Genomic DNA, 19,067 nt, shown 5'->3' with positions numbered 1-19,067 from the left:
CAAAAGGGGGGTTCCATGGAACCCCCCCTGGATCCGTCCCTGGGTGGAGCAGGCCAAAGAGTGAGGGGGCCAGGCCAGCTTTATTAAAAGCTGAAGACCAAAAAAAAAAAAAAAAAGGTAGCTGCCTGCTGACAATAGCTACCCTAAATCCCCTTATTTATAACTACACATACGTAGCTAAGTAACTTACTACACTGCTTCTTTGAGTACTGTGACTGCTCTATTAGAGTATCTAGAATGGACTGTTCTATTAGAGTATGTCGATCTTTTCTTGCAAACCGACATTGTCCAAGTGGAGGGGCCATGGTCCCCCTGGCTCCACCACCTATGGCCGAGTCCCGCTTGTCAGAGTAACATGCTGGCTGCATTTCTCTACTTTTCTATTGTCTTTTTCAGTTGTCCAGCACGTGCCTTTCTTTGTGCTAGGGGTGGTAGGCAAGGGCAGTCCATAAAACCCAGGAAAAAAATAATTACGGATAGAAAGCACTTCGAGATTGTAAAGCAGGTTTTGTAACCGAGTTACCGAGCCTGGCATTAATTCCAGCTTACAGAAAATTGCATTGTCTTTGCAACAACCGGCCATGCGCGGTTTGAGCATGCGCGTGTTTTGAATAATAAAATGCGTGCAATGCAGGGTTTTGGTATTTGCTAACTAGTGATGATCCGGTATACCTGCCGTAAAAGTGTGTATAATTCCGGTTATGCAATGATTTAACTGACGCGGAATTGAACGGCTTCGATACCTGCGTACTGTTAGCACATTTGTCGAATCACGTTTTTGTGGTTGTCGATGTTGGTGGCATCAACATTTATATATCGTGGATTGCGCATCCGTTGTCATTAATTTTTTTTTGGATTCGACCAAATAGCCAATCAAATGTGAGGACTTCCATTCAAATTTCGTTCTCATTGGTCCAATTTCACGTGACACCATAGACATTGGTGACCACGGATGCGCAATCCACGGTATATCTTTGGCAGGTAGACAGGTGTAGTTAAAGAACTGCGCATACTGATACAATATTAGCGCATGACGCTTTGCATTGCAAGAACTTGGAAAACCGCAGTATTGCGCGCGTTTTATTATTCAAAACACGCGCATGCTCAAACCGCGCATGGCCGGTTGTTGCAAATACAATCCCGCAACACGCATGCGTGGAATACTTCACGTGCGAGAGCAGCTGTACGAGCAAACTAGGCGAAGAGCAAGAAAGAGAAGAGTCTTCATACAAGAACTGTTTGTCCTTGTCATACACCTGTCACCATCACATCAAAACTGGTAAGGTTTTGCGCACGTTTAGTACACATTGTGTACTTTTACTTATAGTAGTGACGATTGCTTATCAGGGTGCTTTGCAATGATTCCTAGGCCAGCACAATGGTCAAACTATGATAGTCTTTTATAGATGTTAAACTATATTAATAATTGATATGTGTGTGTGTACTTGCCTTGCCAGGGCTCAACCCAGAATATTAACCTAGAGGGGGCGAAGTACGTCGCTTCGGATTCTAGGGGGGTCTGGGGGCATGCTCCCCCAGGAAAATTTTGAAAATTTAGGTGTAAATATACTCAATTTTGGTGAAATTTTACTGTGATGCCATTGAATATTGACCATTGGATTATACAACTTTGGGATCAATTAAACCTTTCCATTTCTCAAGGCTTTAGGTATAAACCTAGGGGGGGGCAATAGCTAACCCAGAGGGGGCCTGTGCCCACCCCCCCCCAGATTAACCCCTGCTTGCCAGGCGGGCTCCAGCTGCTTTAAAGCTCCTTGATACCCCTGCGTACGCGTCTAGGCCCCTTATTTAATTTGTCTTGAGCCGTAATACGTATAAATCATCATTATCAGTCCTTCCAATACTAGAGGTCTTCAGAAGAATTACGGGACACCATTACGTCATGTGAATAGCCATGATGTTTTACTGAACACTGGGAAACATCAAGGGAAACATCCGTCATGTATTGCATCTACCCTGCCTATCCCCTCCTGGGAACAGTGGGGGAATTGACTAAAACCTGAAATCAAATTCTCCACCTAGTCTGATCTGGTCACTCTAGCGTTCAAAATTTTTAACATGTTAAGGAAATTAAAATTTGTAATGTGTTACAGAATTTAAAACAGGTAACACCAATCAGATTGCATTGTTGGTAATTACAAAATTTTTAATGTTTATTTTAGGGCTGAGCGATACCGCCATTTTAGTATCACGATCGATACTAAAGCCACTATTCATGATACTGAATAGTTCACGATACTTACAAATAAGTCAATCATTGCTGGTGCTACATAGCATATTGCTCAGCATTCCTGCAGGAAGTCCTTATAGGTGATAACAAACTAGCCACTATCATCCTTGTTTACAGTAACAGTTATTGTAACACATGCTTTGAGGTTGTTATGGTGTTCACACCTCTCTGCAGGGGAAACCAAATGGGTGGACTTTATCATTTACAAGGATTCTTAGCCTAGTACTGCATAACTAATTGATTTTTAATGACAGTAATGTATTTTTAATGACAGTAATGCATAGGCATGGTATCACGATAGTTAATAACAAAATATCGCGATATTGATACTTTCAAAATATCGCGATATATCGCTAAAACGGTAGTATCGCTCAGCCCTAGTTTATTTTGGAGTTACCATAAATACTATAGAATTACATAATATGTCACGTAGAAGAGTTTGCCACAAAGTTTTGTGAAGATGTGTTATGATTAAAGCTGCTTGTAGTCGACAATGGAGGAAGTGCTCTTCAAAGGTGGAGGTAGTAAAGGTCCTTGTAGTTGGAATTGAGGGGTCCGCAACTCCTTTGAAAGTTTCTACAGCCTCTTTGAAATCTCCTGATTTTTTAAAATCGAAATCTTAAAAAAATATCTCATATTTTATGTATACCTTCGTATAATTAGCATTACATGTGCTACACCTTACATTGGTCTGGAACTCTCATATGGCTCCAAGAGATTTCGAAATCTGAAAAATTCACTTGTAAAGTTTCCATTCTTCACTCGCAAAAGTTTCCGGACGCTAAGCATCTTGTGATCTAATTACATGAAATTTCTTTGCACTGTAATCTTGAAATCTTGCTATAAAATCTTTGAAATCTTGGGGAAAAGTTAAAGATTTGAAATCTTGTACAGGGTTTTTATGAGTTGCAGACCTCTCGGTTGGAACTGATGTACTAGTGATGCTGCCTAATCGGTATGGAATGTTAGCTGCCATTTGTTAACCTATTTCAGGAACTATACTTACTTTGTATGGCTGTTAGACATGCCATTCATGCTGCTGCCATTATTATGATGTGACGTCATTGTTTAACTAAATTCCATAGTTGCAACTCTGTAATGCTAGAGTGACCAGACCCTTCCTCTTTTTGTGAAGGGGCAGGCGCCGCCAGCCTATTCTTCACCCATGGGGGCATGACTAGTGGTCAAATCTCCACGTAGCATGGCTACAATATATGAAGCAGGTTAGTTCTTATGTAGGTAAGTGACAAAATTTCAAACGGTCAAATGCCCCACTATATAGTGGGGCAGAATTTCGTATCAAATCAAGCCCAAAACCCTAGTAATTACAGGAGAGTGGTAGTGGGGCTTAATATTGATAGATACATAAAATATGGGATGCTTTATTAACATCTCAAAAACCACCAGTGTGAATTAGCTAATAAACGAATATATTGTTAATGGACTTTTATATATCATGATAGTGACAGCATCACAATATTACTAGCAGTTGTCAGACTCACATATACGATACGCTAGTAATCCAATTACACACCACGAATCTACTTTTCTATACAACACTCCATTGGTAAAATTGGTATGTATTACAGTTGTAATCTTTGTTATGCACACTCCACTGGACTTTCACAGTTATCTCAACTTTAACAATATCGTGTTTGTGCCTTTTTGACTAAGCACAGATATGCATTATCATGATAGCATATTATCATTATCACAATTGTTACTTACTATCACGATAATCAATAGGTTGCAACTATTGTTCAGCCCTAATTGTTAAGCACTATATATCTGTGGAGTACCATTATTAAAGCTGCATGTTTAATTATGGCTTGTAGAGAAAATGTCATATTTGGCCTAAAACTACTTAGCCACAAAGGAACCCTTATTAACTGACTTCTCTGCAATAAAGCGCTGAATAGTCTTTGTTTACAAGAAATTTTTTAAACAGTCTCCAACATCATTACTGAGATTATGACAAAATTCATACATCCAGAATCTCAAAGTGTATCTTTTATTTTCGAATGTTCGAATATTTTCAGATATTTTTCATAAATTATAATGGCTACTCACACGATGTAACAATGTCCCGTAAATATACATATTCTCAGATTCTTCTGAAGACCACTACAGCATGAGCAAAGGAGCAGACCATATGGGAAATGTACCTGTTAGTACAGTGTTAAGGACACCCTGGATAATCTTTTATCAAGGATGCTTGTATGTGGTTTCAAATCAACAGTATTATTAGTTTGTGTACCCCTTAACTAAGGACACCTCTTTACAACCGACAAATGTGACTGGGTCACTGTATAGAGATATTCAGAGAATGTATATACATAATTACAGGATGCCATGAATAGCCACAATAGTTTATGAGCAATATCAGAAAGATGGTAGTTAGTTACACTTTTGAGTCTCTAGACGTATGTTACACTACCTAAGAAATGGTTGTTACTAAAGGAACAATGCCAGTTACGTGCCCAGGTTTAGAAGAGTGGTGGTTACAGGAGACAGTGTTGAGTCCAGAAAAGTAGTGTGACTTGTGTATATCAGAGGTGAATCTGTAGTGGTTGTTGTGGTGACTATTTTATTTGAGTGGTGGTCAGTACCAACCACTGTGGGCACATTCCTGCAATGCAAGATGGATGTAGTCTCATGTGGCCAGACTGTTTTTTTTCCTTTTTAGAATGATGTTCGTTAGACCGCCAACAATCACAATCACTCAAATAATGAAAAAAAGGTGGTTTGGCCACGATGGTTGTAGTGACAAAGTTTAACATTATCTTTTAAAGAATAGTTAGTAAGTTGCCAATAAGTTTTGGGCCAAATGTGTGATTGGCTTCAGTCACCAGACTCCGCAGACAATATCTCATTAATCACAGTTAGTGGACTCTACATACATTTGGTTCAAAAATTGTTTCAAAAGTGCATAAATGTATCTAGCTAACTAATAATATGCTGCTGCTGTTCCTGCAGCTTATTTTGTTACTACATGAATGATATAGCTAGAAGCTAGAAATGAAAACTAACTTATTACACTTCTTTGTCTTGTTCTCTTTTAGCTCATCTGTACTTGTACACAACTCATTGTACTCCAGCCTGACTCTTAAGATAGTTGTATGGCTTAATTCAGTCACCACTGAATCTTAATGTCATTTCCTGAACCAACTTGTCTACCACGGGAGAATTTAATTTTTCGTTTATCACTCAGGCAACCTGGCAGGTCAAAAATAAATTTTAAAATGACTGTGTATATACATGGCTGCTTTATTACAATGTTTCAATCTTCACTAATGCAGGAGCTACAGCTTTTCTGAAATGCAGTGTGTAACTATATTTCCTCTATATCAAATGGTACAGTAGTACCATTTAAGTAGGGATTGCTTTGAAAATGTCGCACACTGCCCAAAATTCTGCCTGTAAAGATCATCCTAGAGACATTTTACTCAACGAAAATCACTTTTACGGAATAGTACTAGTCCATATAATACATTAAATATAACAAAACACTTACAGGTGGCCAGATATAGAATTGTTAAAAAATCTCCAAAACTCGAATTTTAGTCTCACTGCCTCACTCACTGACCACAGTTGCAAGGCTAGAGGCCAAACAAAACAGTGCACGGCCACCATTTTATGTCACAATAACAAACTCACCAGTGGGATGTGCCTTTTGGGGTCCTGACGAGTGTAGGCCCTCTGCGCCTTGTTTCTTCTTTTATTTTCTATCAGGCTGCTTGTCTTCTTCATCCAACGACACCATATCGAGGCATTAATTTTCCATATCAGCACTTTATTTCAGCAACATATTTAGATGCCACAGAATTATTTCAGAGCTGGATTTCAGAAGCGCTTCAGTCCTGGTGCTACTATAAGACTAGATATATGCAACAGTTCGCGATTGGGATCCCATCCACAATAGGTTTGCTACCATGCCCATAAATTTAAGATCTAGGTAGGCTAATAGCAATAGAGTATGGAGACTACACCTCTTAACAATCTAGCTGTGTACTTAACAGGTGTCCTACAGACCTTCAGCACTTGTGCTGTAAAGCATTAATAAATAAACTAGTGTCCATTTGGTTCTACTTGGGGTACTTAGAGATAATGAGTTACTCTCTAGAATTCCTATGGATATAATTACATGAAAATAACAAGGAGAAAACATCCTGACCACCTGGTAGACTCCTGTAAGCGTTCGAGCGTAAATCGGATGGCTGCAGGTTCGAGGCTACCTAGGTCCAGTCATGGATTTTTTCTCCTTTCTCCAACTTTTCAAACACACCTTAAGTAGTTAAAGTCTAAGTAGCTAAAGTCTTTGAGCAGGCTGTAGGACCAGGTGCCCTACAGACCTTCAGCACCTGCGCTGTAAAGCATTAATAAATAAATAAAAAAATAAATAAATAAATAAACAGTAAACAAAATAACCTCATCCCTTATTGGTCTAGCTAACTGCACACCTCTTGGCTAACTCGAGATATACTCTAATACAACAGTCATGTATGATATTCAAGTCACAAGTTACATTGTAGCTAGTTATGCTACACAACAAAAACTAAACAAACTAGTATGTTTTTTAAATTGTAAATTTAAAAATGAAGTAGGGATCTATGCAACAAAAGGTAGTGAAACAAGAGATGAATGATGGTATTACAGCATAGCTCAGTGGGAAAGTCCCTTCTTTTGCACATTAGCTTAACAATTATTTTGCTCAATGCCAAGTAGGGACTTTCCCACTGAGCTATGCTGTAATACCATCATTCATCTCTTGTTTAACTACTTTTTGTAATACTAGTAGTGATTTTAGACCTCCCAAATTTTACACTGTCAATTACACTGTACAAGTAACAATTATAAACTTACTGAAATTGTTATCCATACCCGTGGTTTCAATCTGCAGTCACTTACACACGTTTTAATCTTTACCCCGTAAAATTCCGTGAAGTCATCATAAAGATATTGTAAATTAATGTTTACGTAATTATTTTCCCCGTACATTTCTAATGGGAATCATTTTGTACAGATTATTGAATGGGAGAAGTGGCACCGCTATTATTATGCGAATCATGGCCTTACCACCACTTTTACTGCCAGTTTCAGTAGCCCTATAGGGTAATCTGGGGTGCTGAATCCAAATATGATGGAATTTTTTATGTTTGAGTATGATTTTACCAATTTTCCCGACACAAACTGTACTGGAATCTGGAGGTACGCTCTTGTAACATGGATTTTATGTTGTAGTGTAACCTTCTGTCATCGATGAACATGTATTTTGATAGTTATTTGCTGCGGCTATTAGCAGGTTTTGAGTTTTATAAACATGGTTTTGTATCTGTGATAAGCCTAGGGCTGCTAATTATGGTATTGCTGCTATCAATACACTCGTCTATTTTGTTGCATAAATAGTGTCTGGTAGATATATTCATGTAGGAATGATTAAATGGTTGTTTTTCACTGCCTACTTAATCAAAGATTTTGCTATATTAGTAGACCTATGTGTCATAGCTTAAGGGTGATACCATTCAATCCTGCTTAATATAAATGTGCTTTACACACTATGTGAAGTTGCATTGGAGTGATTATGGTGGCTAAGATCACCGAAATAAGTTCTTAATATGTGCATAAAGTGATATAATAGTGATTTGGTGATTTGGCTGTGTGCTGAAGATACAAGGGTCAAAGTACAATATTTAATATAGATGAGATTCATGGCATACCTAATAGTTGATATGAAATCAAAAGCAATGAAAAAGGCATTTTTATTGTTGTAATTTACATTGGTGCCTAACTAGGGATTCAATATGCACCAAAGCAGTATGCAAATTAGCAATCATTACAGTATTATAGTGGGCAAACATGTTGTAATTGCATTTTCAATGTGTACACTTGTTCATTTCACTACAGTAAAAATTTCATGCACATATATTGTTGTATACTCAAGTTATAACCAATTACTGTAGCGGTGCCATATTTTCAATGGGCAAGTCCGTACAGAAAATTCTTTACACTGTCAGACATTTTGAGTCATAAAATGGTAACGAAAAAAGATATTAAGAAAATTTCTTCACATCTTGCTTAGTGGAATGTTCCTTTACAAATCTAGAATCTAAAATATTCAAAGTATGCAATTATTAAAAATACTCTGAAATCGCTAATACTAGTCTATGACTACTTTCCCAATATATTCATGAGTCTATAGCCATCGTAGTGCTCTTTTAAAAGATCATTTTATTGCCTAGTTTTGGAAAACACTCCTCCACATACGAAGGCATCAGGTCAGCAGGCAGTTAGCCAGTCAGTAGAAAATTCCACTGAATAAAGGAAATTATAATTTTGTAGCAATGTATTCAAAGCATTTCAGCTTGTACTGAAAGCCCTTTTGTGCTTGGTTATACACTGCCGATGCACCACCATGAAGGTATTGTGCGAGGCTAGTTTCTGGTCAGTATTTGTGACCGGATCTGCAAAAACTCGACACAATTGTGCAAGCCTAAATTTACAGTATAAAGCATTGAATACATTGGGTGAAACACTTGCGTATTATTGAAAAAATTCCAAAAAAATTTTGAACACCTTTTAGTGAAGGAAGGGATTAGCAATAAAACCCAGGATATCATCTTATTCACCTGCTTAAGAGAAGTTGGAAAATCTTTGTTTCGATGCAGTAGACCCAAGGATACATAAGTTATGAGTGTTTGTTTACATCACATTGAAGCGATTGTATGCGATCAATGTTTCTTCACGAATTTTGCCTTTGTATAAAGTGAAGAGAGGTGAATAAAGGGAAACTTATCCAGTAATTGATTCCCCTGTTCGTGGTGAACATGATGGTGAAACTTTTGGCTCCATACCTCAACCCGTTGGTAAGTTACAACCGTTTTTGTAAGCGCCTGTATTTTATTTTCCCTATATTTGCTGTACAAACCGATTTTTCTGTTGTTGCTACTTTGTAGGGCTGTAACTCACAAAGTTATTGGCATATGAGGCTGAAACTTTACCAGAAGGTACACTTGGCTAAGTAGATTATAAATATTTAATAAACAGGAATTTCAAAAATGCGCGATTGTGTCAGGTTTTTGCAGATCCGGTCATGAGAAAATGCAAACCTCCACTATCCCTAATATACAGTACTACCATATTATTCTTTTGTTTCACTAGCCTACAAAAAAATTGTCCATTTTTAGGTTAAAAACTATTTAGCAATGATTACCAAGTCCTTCCATAACTATTTTATAAACCCGTATTTCACCGACCATCATCCACCCTCAGTTTGATAAATTTCTAAATTTCTCTTGGCCATTACATCTCCACCTAATAAAATTGAATTAATTTATACTCTGGTGTAAAATTTTAGTGTGTAAAATGAAATGATAAGTCTGGTCTTCTCTGGGCTGTATAACAATCATGATATTCATAAGTGGTTTGTTACCAAATTTAAATGCAGTATATAACCCAATGGCTAATATATTGCCAAAAATGCTCTCTTTACAAACAGACCCATAACTCATTTGTCCTAGGGGCTACGAAGCTGAAATCACCACCCAATTGTTCAAGCCTGGGTGCTTCTAATGGTGTTTGGCGTTTTGTGATGAGAAGAACCGTGGGCAAGATACAGCATTTGGCAATATAGAATTAACGTATAGTTTTGTTTCCCTGGTCACAGTGCACTGTAATTGGAATTATAGCCTATTCAGCACGTGATAAGGAATCTAAAAATGTATAGTGTGATGTCATGCATTGAATTAGCAAGATGGTGGCACCCATCGTTCAGAGCCATGGCGATTATTTTTCTATTATTATATTTAGGTGAAAAGAGCAGACAGCAAAGCTGATTAAGCCCAAACAATTACAAATTATAAGTACTGTACAATCAAGTCTGAAACGGAACAATCACATGCCTTTCTCCGCTTCAAAAAACATCAGTTGTGTGTGTTTCTGTAAGTTGTCTAGATGATTTGGTAGTAGAAGAAGAGGGCTTTCAAACTGTTTATAGCTTGAAGGGTTAATTAATGGGTGGGGTCCATACACATCGCATGCAGTTTACACAAGCCATATAGTTTCGTTATCTGTGGTTTTGTAAGAAAAACAAGGGACGTTTATCATGGTATTTATCCATGTAAGTATTGAGGAATTAGAACCTCCATTATCCGAACCCTCAATTATCTGGACTGAATAAGTATCTGTTATATTAGAGTATTTCATGAGCAGATCTGTGTTCTATTAGGGTATTTTAAAATTTACCTTGTATGAGTTTTGTATGTATGTCATACGGGGGCATATAAGCACAAACATACCTGCAGTATGCGTTTATTTATGTATTTGCAAATTTTTAGGTTACAGATGAGTGCAAAGATTTATTCCACAAGTGTTCACTACCCTCCATCACAAAAAGTCTACTACACTCCTAAGGAGTACAATTATCCTCAGCCTGTTAAAACTGTTGATCGTAACATTGGTTAGTTCTATATGTTGTATTGCTGAAAATTTAAATTATGATTTCATTATGCACTGATAACCAATGGCTTATGTTCTGTATTGTACTATATACAGTATATACAAGTACAAAGGAATTTTCAACTAGAGTAGGGACCATAACACATCGATAAAAAGTACTGAAACAAGCTGGAGTAGTGCACGATATTAAATCACAGTAAAACAATAAGAAGTGTTATATCCCTACTGTGCATTTCCATTATGGTATCTTGAGCACAGTAGGGATATAACACTTCTTATTGTTTTACTGTGATTTAATATCGTGCACTACTCCAGCTTGTTTCAGTACTTTTATCGATGTGTTATGGTCCCTACAATTCCAAATTTTTCTGTGTACTTGTTTGTTAACTTTTTTGTAGATAAATTATTATGACTGGTGAACCCACGTATACCGCATCTGAAATGGCACCGCGCCCCCCAATTATTGTCTGAAAAGTGAAGTATCCATTACGCTTCGTTGTTAGCTATGTCCAACCTGTTACTCAGCATTTTGAATCAAGAACTGTTCGAAAAGCACATCAGCAATCCACACATATCGAAAGAAAGAAATGGTGCCGCATGCCCCAGTTATATCAATTATCGTCTGAAAAGTGAAGTATCGAAGTATCCATTACACTTTGTTGTCAGCTTTGTTCAACCCGTTACACAGCAGTACGAATCAAGAACTGTTTGAAAAGCACCTCTGCTATCAAAATAGCCACTATGACAAATACGGACGATTTCCATTACGAAGGGAAGCCATCACGTGCCATCGCCAAATCAACACTTTTCGCTGTCAGCAAAGATGAATGGGACACAAAGGAGGACACTTGTAAGTCCATGAAGAATACATTGTACGTACTGCGGTATGCCAAAAGGAACCTGTCGGGCCGAAGCGACATCAAACAGTAAAAAAATCAAGCCCGTAGCCTTAGCCATTATCAAGTTACGCTTGTCTGAAGGCATCAGTCAGTCAGTCAGTAGAAAATTCCATTAAATAAATTATTTTAAAAATTCTGTAACAACTTGATGAAAGCATTTCAGGTCGATCTGAAAGCTTGTTTGGGCTTAGTTTCACCTAACCAATATTGCCTCATCATTGTCAGGGGAAATTGAGGCTGTTTTTTGGGTGATATTATTTTGTTGGCCACGCCTACTCCTTTGTGGTCCCTACTATACAGTAACTATCGTACTGTATGAAGTTAGTGTAGAAGAATAGATGCCACAGTTTGTGTATCACACCATGGCGGTTACTATTCAGTGGACTGGACTACTGGACTGACATATTTTGGTGTTGCACGTTCTATGATTGTATTTACGGAGTCTTGCTAGTAAGCACCCTTAGAGCACCTGCAGCGCACTTCTAAATGCTGAAGACAAACAGTGGAATATGCGGAAACTGTCTCTTAATAATTTTGCTACTGTTCATTTTGCCACTATACAGCACTTATTCCTTACCCTGGTGTGTAGTAATGCTGCAGGCAGTGCAGGGAATATTACAGCAATAGTTAACTAGCGATCAACTTGCCAGTAGGCAGTAGACAATATCTTTGAGATATCCTTAGAGCAAGCTTGAAGAGCAAGCTAGTTGTGCTGCCAGACTTCTGTTTCAGTGCAGGAGCTTATCAATTAAAGATTATAAGCGCCCATAGTGAAAAATCTCTAATAGGTAAGCCTCTGCACTCAACTAGAGGTCTCAGTGGCCATGCAAGACTAGCTTGCCCTAAGGATATCCCGAAGGAAATTGTCTACTGGCAAGTTGATTGCTAGCAACTATTGCTGTCACATTCCCTGCACTTCCTGCAGCATTACTACACACCAAGGTAAGGAATAAGTGTTGTATAGTGGCATAATGAACAGTAGCAAAATTATTAAGAGACAGTTTTCGCACATTTCACTGTTCATTTTCAGTGTTTAGAAGTGGGCTGCAGGCTCCCTAAAGGTGCTTACTAGCAAGACCCCGTAAATCCAACCATAGAATGTGCAAAACCAAAAATATGTCAGTCCAGTGTTCCAGTCCAGTAGTCCAGTCCACTGAATAGTAACGCCCCAGCACACAGTAGTGTGTCATGCGGCCTATCTAGGAATAGGTGCACATGACCATACAAGTGTGTATATCAAGACACACGGTAGTGTGTCGTGCGGCCATGAAAGCCAGCGCACCACACCCATGAGTATATTGACAGGGTGAAAGAAAAAAACTTTTTCATACGTGCATAGCCCTTCTCCAAAGGACACTATTTTTGCATTATAACTGTCCACCAGGTAGGGTAGGCCACACAGCAAATTTGATTAAATTCACAACAGCCATTTGCGAGATATGGGTGTTCAAAGTTTCGATTTGATTTCTTTGTTTTTTTCTTTTGCCGTATGGGGGCTACGGGGGGCTTCGATTTCTTTTCACACACTTCGCAAAAATTATGATAAAACGCAAACATGTAACTCAATTGCCTCGATCTTTGGCACAAATGAAGAGCATGTAACAGTGGATTCACCTACCAAGTTTGCTGTGAATCTGAGGAATATCCAAGGAGTTATATATGAGTATTTATTCATGTAAAAAAATCAAGCTTCTGTCATGGCTACAAGGCAAACTGAGTATAGGAATAACTTGAAAATTGGTATGTAGATGGGCTGATCATCATAGCAGTGCCTTTTGATAGTTTGAATAGCAATAGACTTACAGCTATAAAATTATAAAGCAAAAACCAAACAAGTGTAAAATTGTGGGATCGAGATACTCTAATAGAGCAGTCACCACGCCGTAAAAAGGAGTACAAAAAATGTCAAAAAAACTTGCCAGAGTTCAAACCAGGGACCTCCATAGCTAACACCTGCATCCTTAACCACTGAACCACTGCTATCTCGGCTGATCATCTCACTTAATTTCTGCTTTATATATAAAATAAATGAAATTTCTAGCTTATAATAAAATGTCACAAATTTACCAATAGAAGTACTAGATTGTTCTAGAACATTCTATGTATGTTCTATTAGAAGTCCTCAAAAAATGTACACTCTATTGGAGTACTACAATAATATTATCAAATATTGAAGTAAATCATGCAATGCAATACATTTATAAGTCTGTCTTTAATAAACATCATTGTGTCTGCATAGAAAAGAATAAATGTGAGTAAAAAAACCTCCAAGTCGGCCATAGGCTGGTTTTGGGGCCTTATAAAGTGCAAAAAGAAGTGAAATCCACACACAAAAACAGCCAAGCTGTGAAAAAATGGTGCAGCCTTAAAAAGCCTGGGTGAAAAAAGTTGTGAAATCAAAGGTGGCGGCCAAGAAATGGCTGCAACAGTGTTAATGCTAAATTTTTTTTAACAATGGCTGTGTGCATTGTTAACATCATTGCAGCCATTTCTTGGCCGCCACCTTTGATTTCACAACTTTTTTCACCTAAGCTTTTTAAGGCCGCACCATATTTTCACAGCTTTGCTGTTTTTGTGTGTTATGTATATATATATATTGTACAGAAAAAAATAAAGGAAATGTGTACATTTGTAGCTTGGTCATAATACAACAGAACTACATCTGAAGTGCTCCCTTGATTATCCAACTTTCAATAATCTGTTATCTGAGGAATAAAAATGACTGTTCTATTAGAGTACTTTGTCTAAAGTGTGTATTCTATTAGAGTAATTGAACAGGGCTCTGAACAATTAAATGGGCTTTAATTATCTGATTTTTTTGATTATCTGAATACATCTTGGTACTAAGTTGGTCAGATAATTGAGGGGACACAGTTTATCATTTTTGCAGGAAAATTTTCCTGAGGATGGGATATCCTCTCTGTTTCAAATTTGAGCTACAAGCCTTCAAATTCATCCTATTTTCTTCCAATTATTTACTATAGTCAAGTATATTCAGGGAATTGATTTACAAAGGTTCAGATCAAATATTCTAATAGAGTATTCGACACTCTAATGGAACCGTCAACTACCCTAGACCTAGTAGAACAACCACATTATGTATTTATATACTTGTAGCAGCACACTAAATCTACAGGCTACAGGCTACAGAGTGTTTACGACCTGAAATTTTCCCTGGGGGCATCCCCCAACCTCCCAGAATGGAATCCACATCTGTTGCATGCTTCAAACTCTTAACTCTTTAGCCTGCTCCTGATACTGTGCCAGCAGAAGTAGCCTGTATCAATCATTCAATTGCTACCAGCTGCAAATTCAATCTCATAACAAATAATCCTGTAAGCGTTTGAGTGTAAATCTGATGTTGAGGCTGCCCAGGTCCAGTCATGGATTTTTTTTTCTCCATTTCAAACATACATCTTTAAACAGCACCAGGCGTCCTGCAGACCTTCAGCACTTGTGCTATAAAGCCTTAATAAATAAACAACTTCAAAAAAATTCTCTGGGGGAATTGTTGTTAACCTACTTCAAGCATAATGGAAACATAATAAATGAAAATTTTGGATAATTCCTGAAAGCATTTTGTGCAAAAATTTGAGCATGTTTGACTCAGACCTACATACAAACTACTTCAAAAAGGAACTAAAAGCCTTTGTAAACTATAACTTTAAATTTAATCACAGATCAAGCTAGAGTTAAGACACAAATATGCATCATGGAAATACTCTAATAGAGCAGTCATAATGTAAGAACATTGAAGGAATTGGGTTGCAGAGCAATAATTACATAGGAGAAATGATAAAGTTATTAATATCATGATGTCTGCTGGTGGGAGGGGTAAAATCAATCTCAATGTATACTTGCCTGTACAGATGGTGTTGATATGGAAAATTAGCATCCCAATATGGTTTCTTTTTGCATGAAGATAATGACTATAGTAGGATTGGGGATGTAAAAGATGAAGGCAAAGTGTAGAGGACATACGAACTCGCACAAGCCTTTCAGCTTTACTATTTGATCTGGGACTAGGGTGCAGTCTTGGCATCTAAAAAATGTATAACTGAAAAAAACTGTGGGCCATTGTCAGAAATGAATTTACGTGGCAAACCAAAACGAGGCATGCACATTAGTGCTGTACACCTACAAAATTTTTGTCACCAAATTGCCTACCAATAATTGGAAATAACTGGTTAATTGGTTTGTTTGTATATTGGCAGACATAATAAGACTCAACAAGCCTGCTGGAAGGTTTATAGGGTGGTACCAAAGTGACCATCAACAACCTGTCTTGCAATAACAGTTATTACAATCACATATTTACACATTCTTTGAGGTTATGTTATGATGTTAACACTTGTCAACAGGGGTAATTTATGGTTTACCAAGTGGGTGGGCAATAACTGGTTTAAAGGTTTCTTCACCAGTTATTGGCTGACTTAGACAACACTGGTTAATAACTGGTTAATTGGACACTGGTGGTACAGCACTAATGCACATGCCACATGGGAGCACATTCAATATATTCTATAGATATACTTAAAACTTTATGAAATTGTATTGTTATTTTCTAATAAATATATAATGGGCTTATAAGAGTTGTATTAATAGATCATTGGCACAAATGTGCTATTAAGTTAAGTGTTTGTGAATCAAATACATGCATTTAGAATATTTGAATATTCATTAATTTGTTTCATAATTTTTGTTTTTAGCCCTGATGTTCTTTTCTTTCTTTTTTTGTGCGGGGGGGGAGGTGATCCCTACTGTACGGTATGATAGTAGTACTGTATGATAAGATAAAATGTCAGGTTTGTATGGTAAACAAGACAGGCTGTGTTTAGCTCACTCATCCAATATGTTCACTGCAGGATCAAAAGTTCATCAGTCATCTCACACTACTAATGTGGTAGTGGTAAACAACCAAGCAGCTCCAGCACCAGCACCAGCATATGTGCGGACCCAGCAAGTTTATGTTGAAGAAAACAACCAAGTTAATCACCTTCTTCACTTGCTGATATTCATTCTGTTTCCACCATGGATCCTTGTTTGGATTGCTTTGGTCCTCATATATGGAGTATAAACATTGTACTCCTGCATGGTAAACTAAAAACTGTTAAATCCAGCTATTATACACTTACATGTTGATGTACTGATCATATTAGACATAAAAGTGTTGATTATATTGTTACACATGTATCAGGCTGTTCAAATTGTGAGTAACGGTTAGCCAGGTAGCTATTCAGGCATGCAGGAAATATGGCTAGGGAAGTGATTTTATAAAATTGAATGAGACGGCTGATTTATATAATAAATAAAACAGTCAAAGGGATATTTTGCAGTACATGCAGTCCATATTAACAGGTGATGAGTGAATACTCTAATAGAGAAATTGATATTGTTATATAGACTGCTTTATTGAGAAAATTCCAAGCACATAATCCCTGTGTTGTATAATATCATTATTGTGCACGGACAAAGATACCACATTATCAACAGAAAAGCTGAACTAGAATTTTATATCAAATAAATACTGATTACAATAAAAATATTAGGTATATATTCAAAACAACATGGATTTTGCCCAGAATGAAATTGTGAGTCATCGGTTTAAATTGCTGAACGGAGATTTTGAAGTGTGTACCACGTGAGCATTAATCTTCTCTACTGATTTGATGGTTGGATGCTATTGGTAGCTATCACAAAAATTTAATTGGTCATCAATAGTTGAAGTAATTGCAATTACAAGTATATCATAATTATAGGCCCCCTGCATGCATTCTTTCAGTGTTGTTTAATTAGTGAAATAATTAATTTTATTGAAAATACTCACTCATGATCATACTGGGATTTCTTTTATGTGTAATAATAAGATATTTATCTATGCATGTAACCATGGTGATTATGTTTGCATATACTTGGGACACTATACATCATATTTAATTTAGCTTAAGTTCATTGTATATGCATGCAATGTACATGAGTCTCTTAAAATTGTAAAATATAAGTTTATTGCATCATGTTCTCTACATGATAGATTGATATAGGGCAGCTGAAATAAGGTGGTTACTGTAAAGTGGCTGCTGGCATGGTGAATACCACATTAGTACATATTTAGTAGCTCTCTTCTGTACTTTTTCTAGCAGTCTTTTTTATTAGTGATACTGCTACAATATGGCCCAGATTGGCACTGAGATATTTTAGAAGTCTTATAATAGCTATTGGCATCGAAGGCAAGACTGAGGTGTTCAAATCATTTACAGTTGATTTTATAGCAGCATGCCATGGATGTTGTTGCATGGAACTTCAGTAAGGTTTTCACAGCACATGGTCTTTGCAAGTTGGCATACAGGGCAATGGCATTAAAGGATTATAATAAAGTAAATGAGTGATGAAACACTTGATATATTTATATCCTATTCTCATCAGTTTACTAGCTACACTTTGCTGTCGTTATTCAATGTTTGACCACCACATATATATAATAATAATCCTACATTGGTGCTACAGTCAACCTGCTGAGCTGAGGTTTGGCCACAGGCGTATTCTTGCTTCCACAGGTGTCCAACAGGGAGATCCTCTTGGTCCCTTACTTTTTTCTTTGGTGTTGGTGCAATTTCTTCGTTCCATCTCTTTTAGTGAAACATGTCTTCTTAACCTGTGGTATGTAGATGATGGCACATTTATAGGTACTAGATCTTGTCTTCACGCATTACTTTCACATTTTACCGAGTCGGGTCCCAGTTTTGGTCTTTACATCAATCTATCCAAGTGTGAACTATACTGGCCTTCTGGTGACAGTTCTTTTCCTAACTTTCATCCTGCCATCAAGCGTATCAACCCCAAGAACAGTGGTTTGGAGCTTCTTGGATCTCCTATTTGGGGACCTCCACAGCTTTACGATGCCTTTTTATCTGTTCAATTTGATGAAATAGTTGCAATTCAGGATAAATTGGTTGACCTCGAGGACCCTCAAGTAGAATTGCATCTGCTTAGGAGCTGTCTTAGCGTTTGCAAGGTCACTCACCTTTTACGTTGTGTGCCATCTTCCTCTTTGGGTTCCTTTCCCTCACATTTTTACCTTAGGTTGCGAGAATGCCTTAGTAGAATCTTGTGTTGTGGAATTTCTGATAGTAGTTGGACACAAGCCACCTTGCCATTTAGGTTAGGAGGCTTGGGCCTACGTGAATCTGAGCGTTCTGCTGCTCCTGCATTTGTGGGGTCCTTTAATTCTTCCCGTATTTTAGTGTCATGTTTAGTGGAAACTTTTGATGTTTTTATGCCATTTCCCGGGGAGGATTGTTCCCTCGCTTTCTTCGAAGGTATGTCTGTTTCTGTGTTGCAAAACTCCTCTCAAACTGACCTTCAAACCATTTTAGATGATTCACTTTTTAAACAGCTTGTAAGCAGTTCCACCATTCGTGACCAAGCACGTCTGCGTGCTTTATCACATTCTTCTGGCACCAGCA

The 19,067-nt window shown here is 37.5% G+C and overlaps 1 protein-coding gene across 1 annotated transcript; it reads left to right on the top strand.

Annotated features, from left to right (window-relative positions):
* Window positions 1-1,152: 1,152 nt before the first annotated feature.
* Window positions 1,153-16,789, top strand: LOC136236167 (uncharacterized). The gene is made up of 3 exons (XM_066026275.1): window positions 1,153-1,279; window positions 10,585-10,706; window positions 16,470-16,789. The coding sequence occupies exons 2-3, from the start codon at window positions 10,592-10,594 to the stop codon at window positions 16,679-16,681; spliced, it is 327 nt and encodes a 108-aa protein (XP_065882347.1). The 5' UTR covers window positions 1,153-1,279; window positions 10,585-10,591; the 3' UTR covers window positions 16,682-16,789.
* The last annotated feature ends 2,278 nt before the right edge of the window (window positions 16,790-19,067 follow it).

The sequence above is a fragment of the Dysidea avara genome, chromosome 10 (genome assembly GCF_963678975.1).
Source record: "Dysidea avara chromosome 10, odDysAvar1.4, whole genome shotgun sequence".
Taxonomy (NCBI): Eukaryota; Metazoa; Porifera; class Demospongiae; order Dictyoceratida; family Dysideidae; genus Dysidea; species Dysidea avara.
The sequence above is the reverse complement of the archived record's forward strand: the minus strand, read 5'-3'. Positions and strand labels throughout refer to the sequence as shown.

Excerpts from the sequence above, each read along its gene's own strand:
- LOC136236167 (XM_066026275.1), top strand. The coding sequence starts at position 10,592 with ATGAGTGCAAAGATTTATTCCACAAGTGTTCACTACCCTCCATCACAA. Across the intron at positions 10,707-16,469 it reads AACTGTTGATCGTAACATTG|GATCAAAAGTTCATCAGTCA; the intron begins GTTAGTTCTATA and ends TGTTCACTGCAG.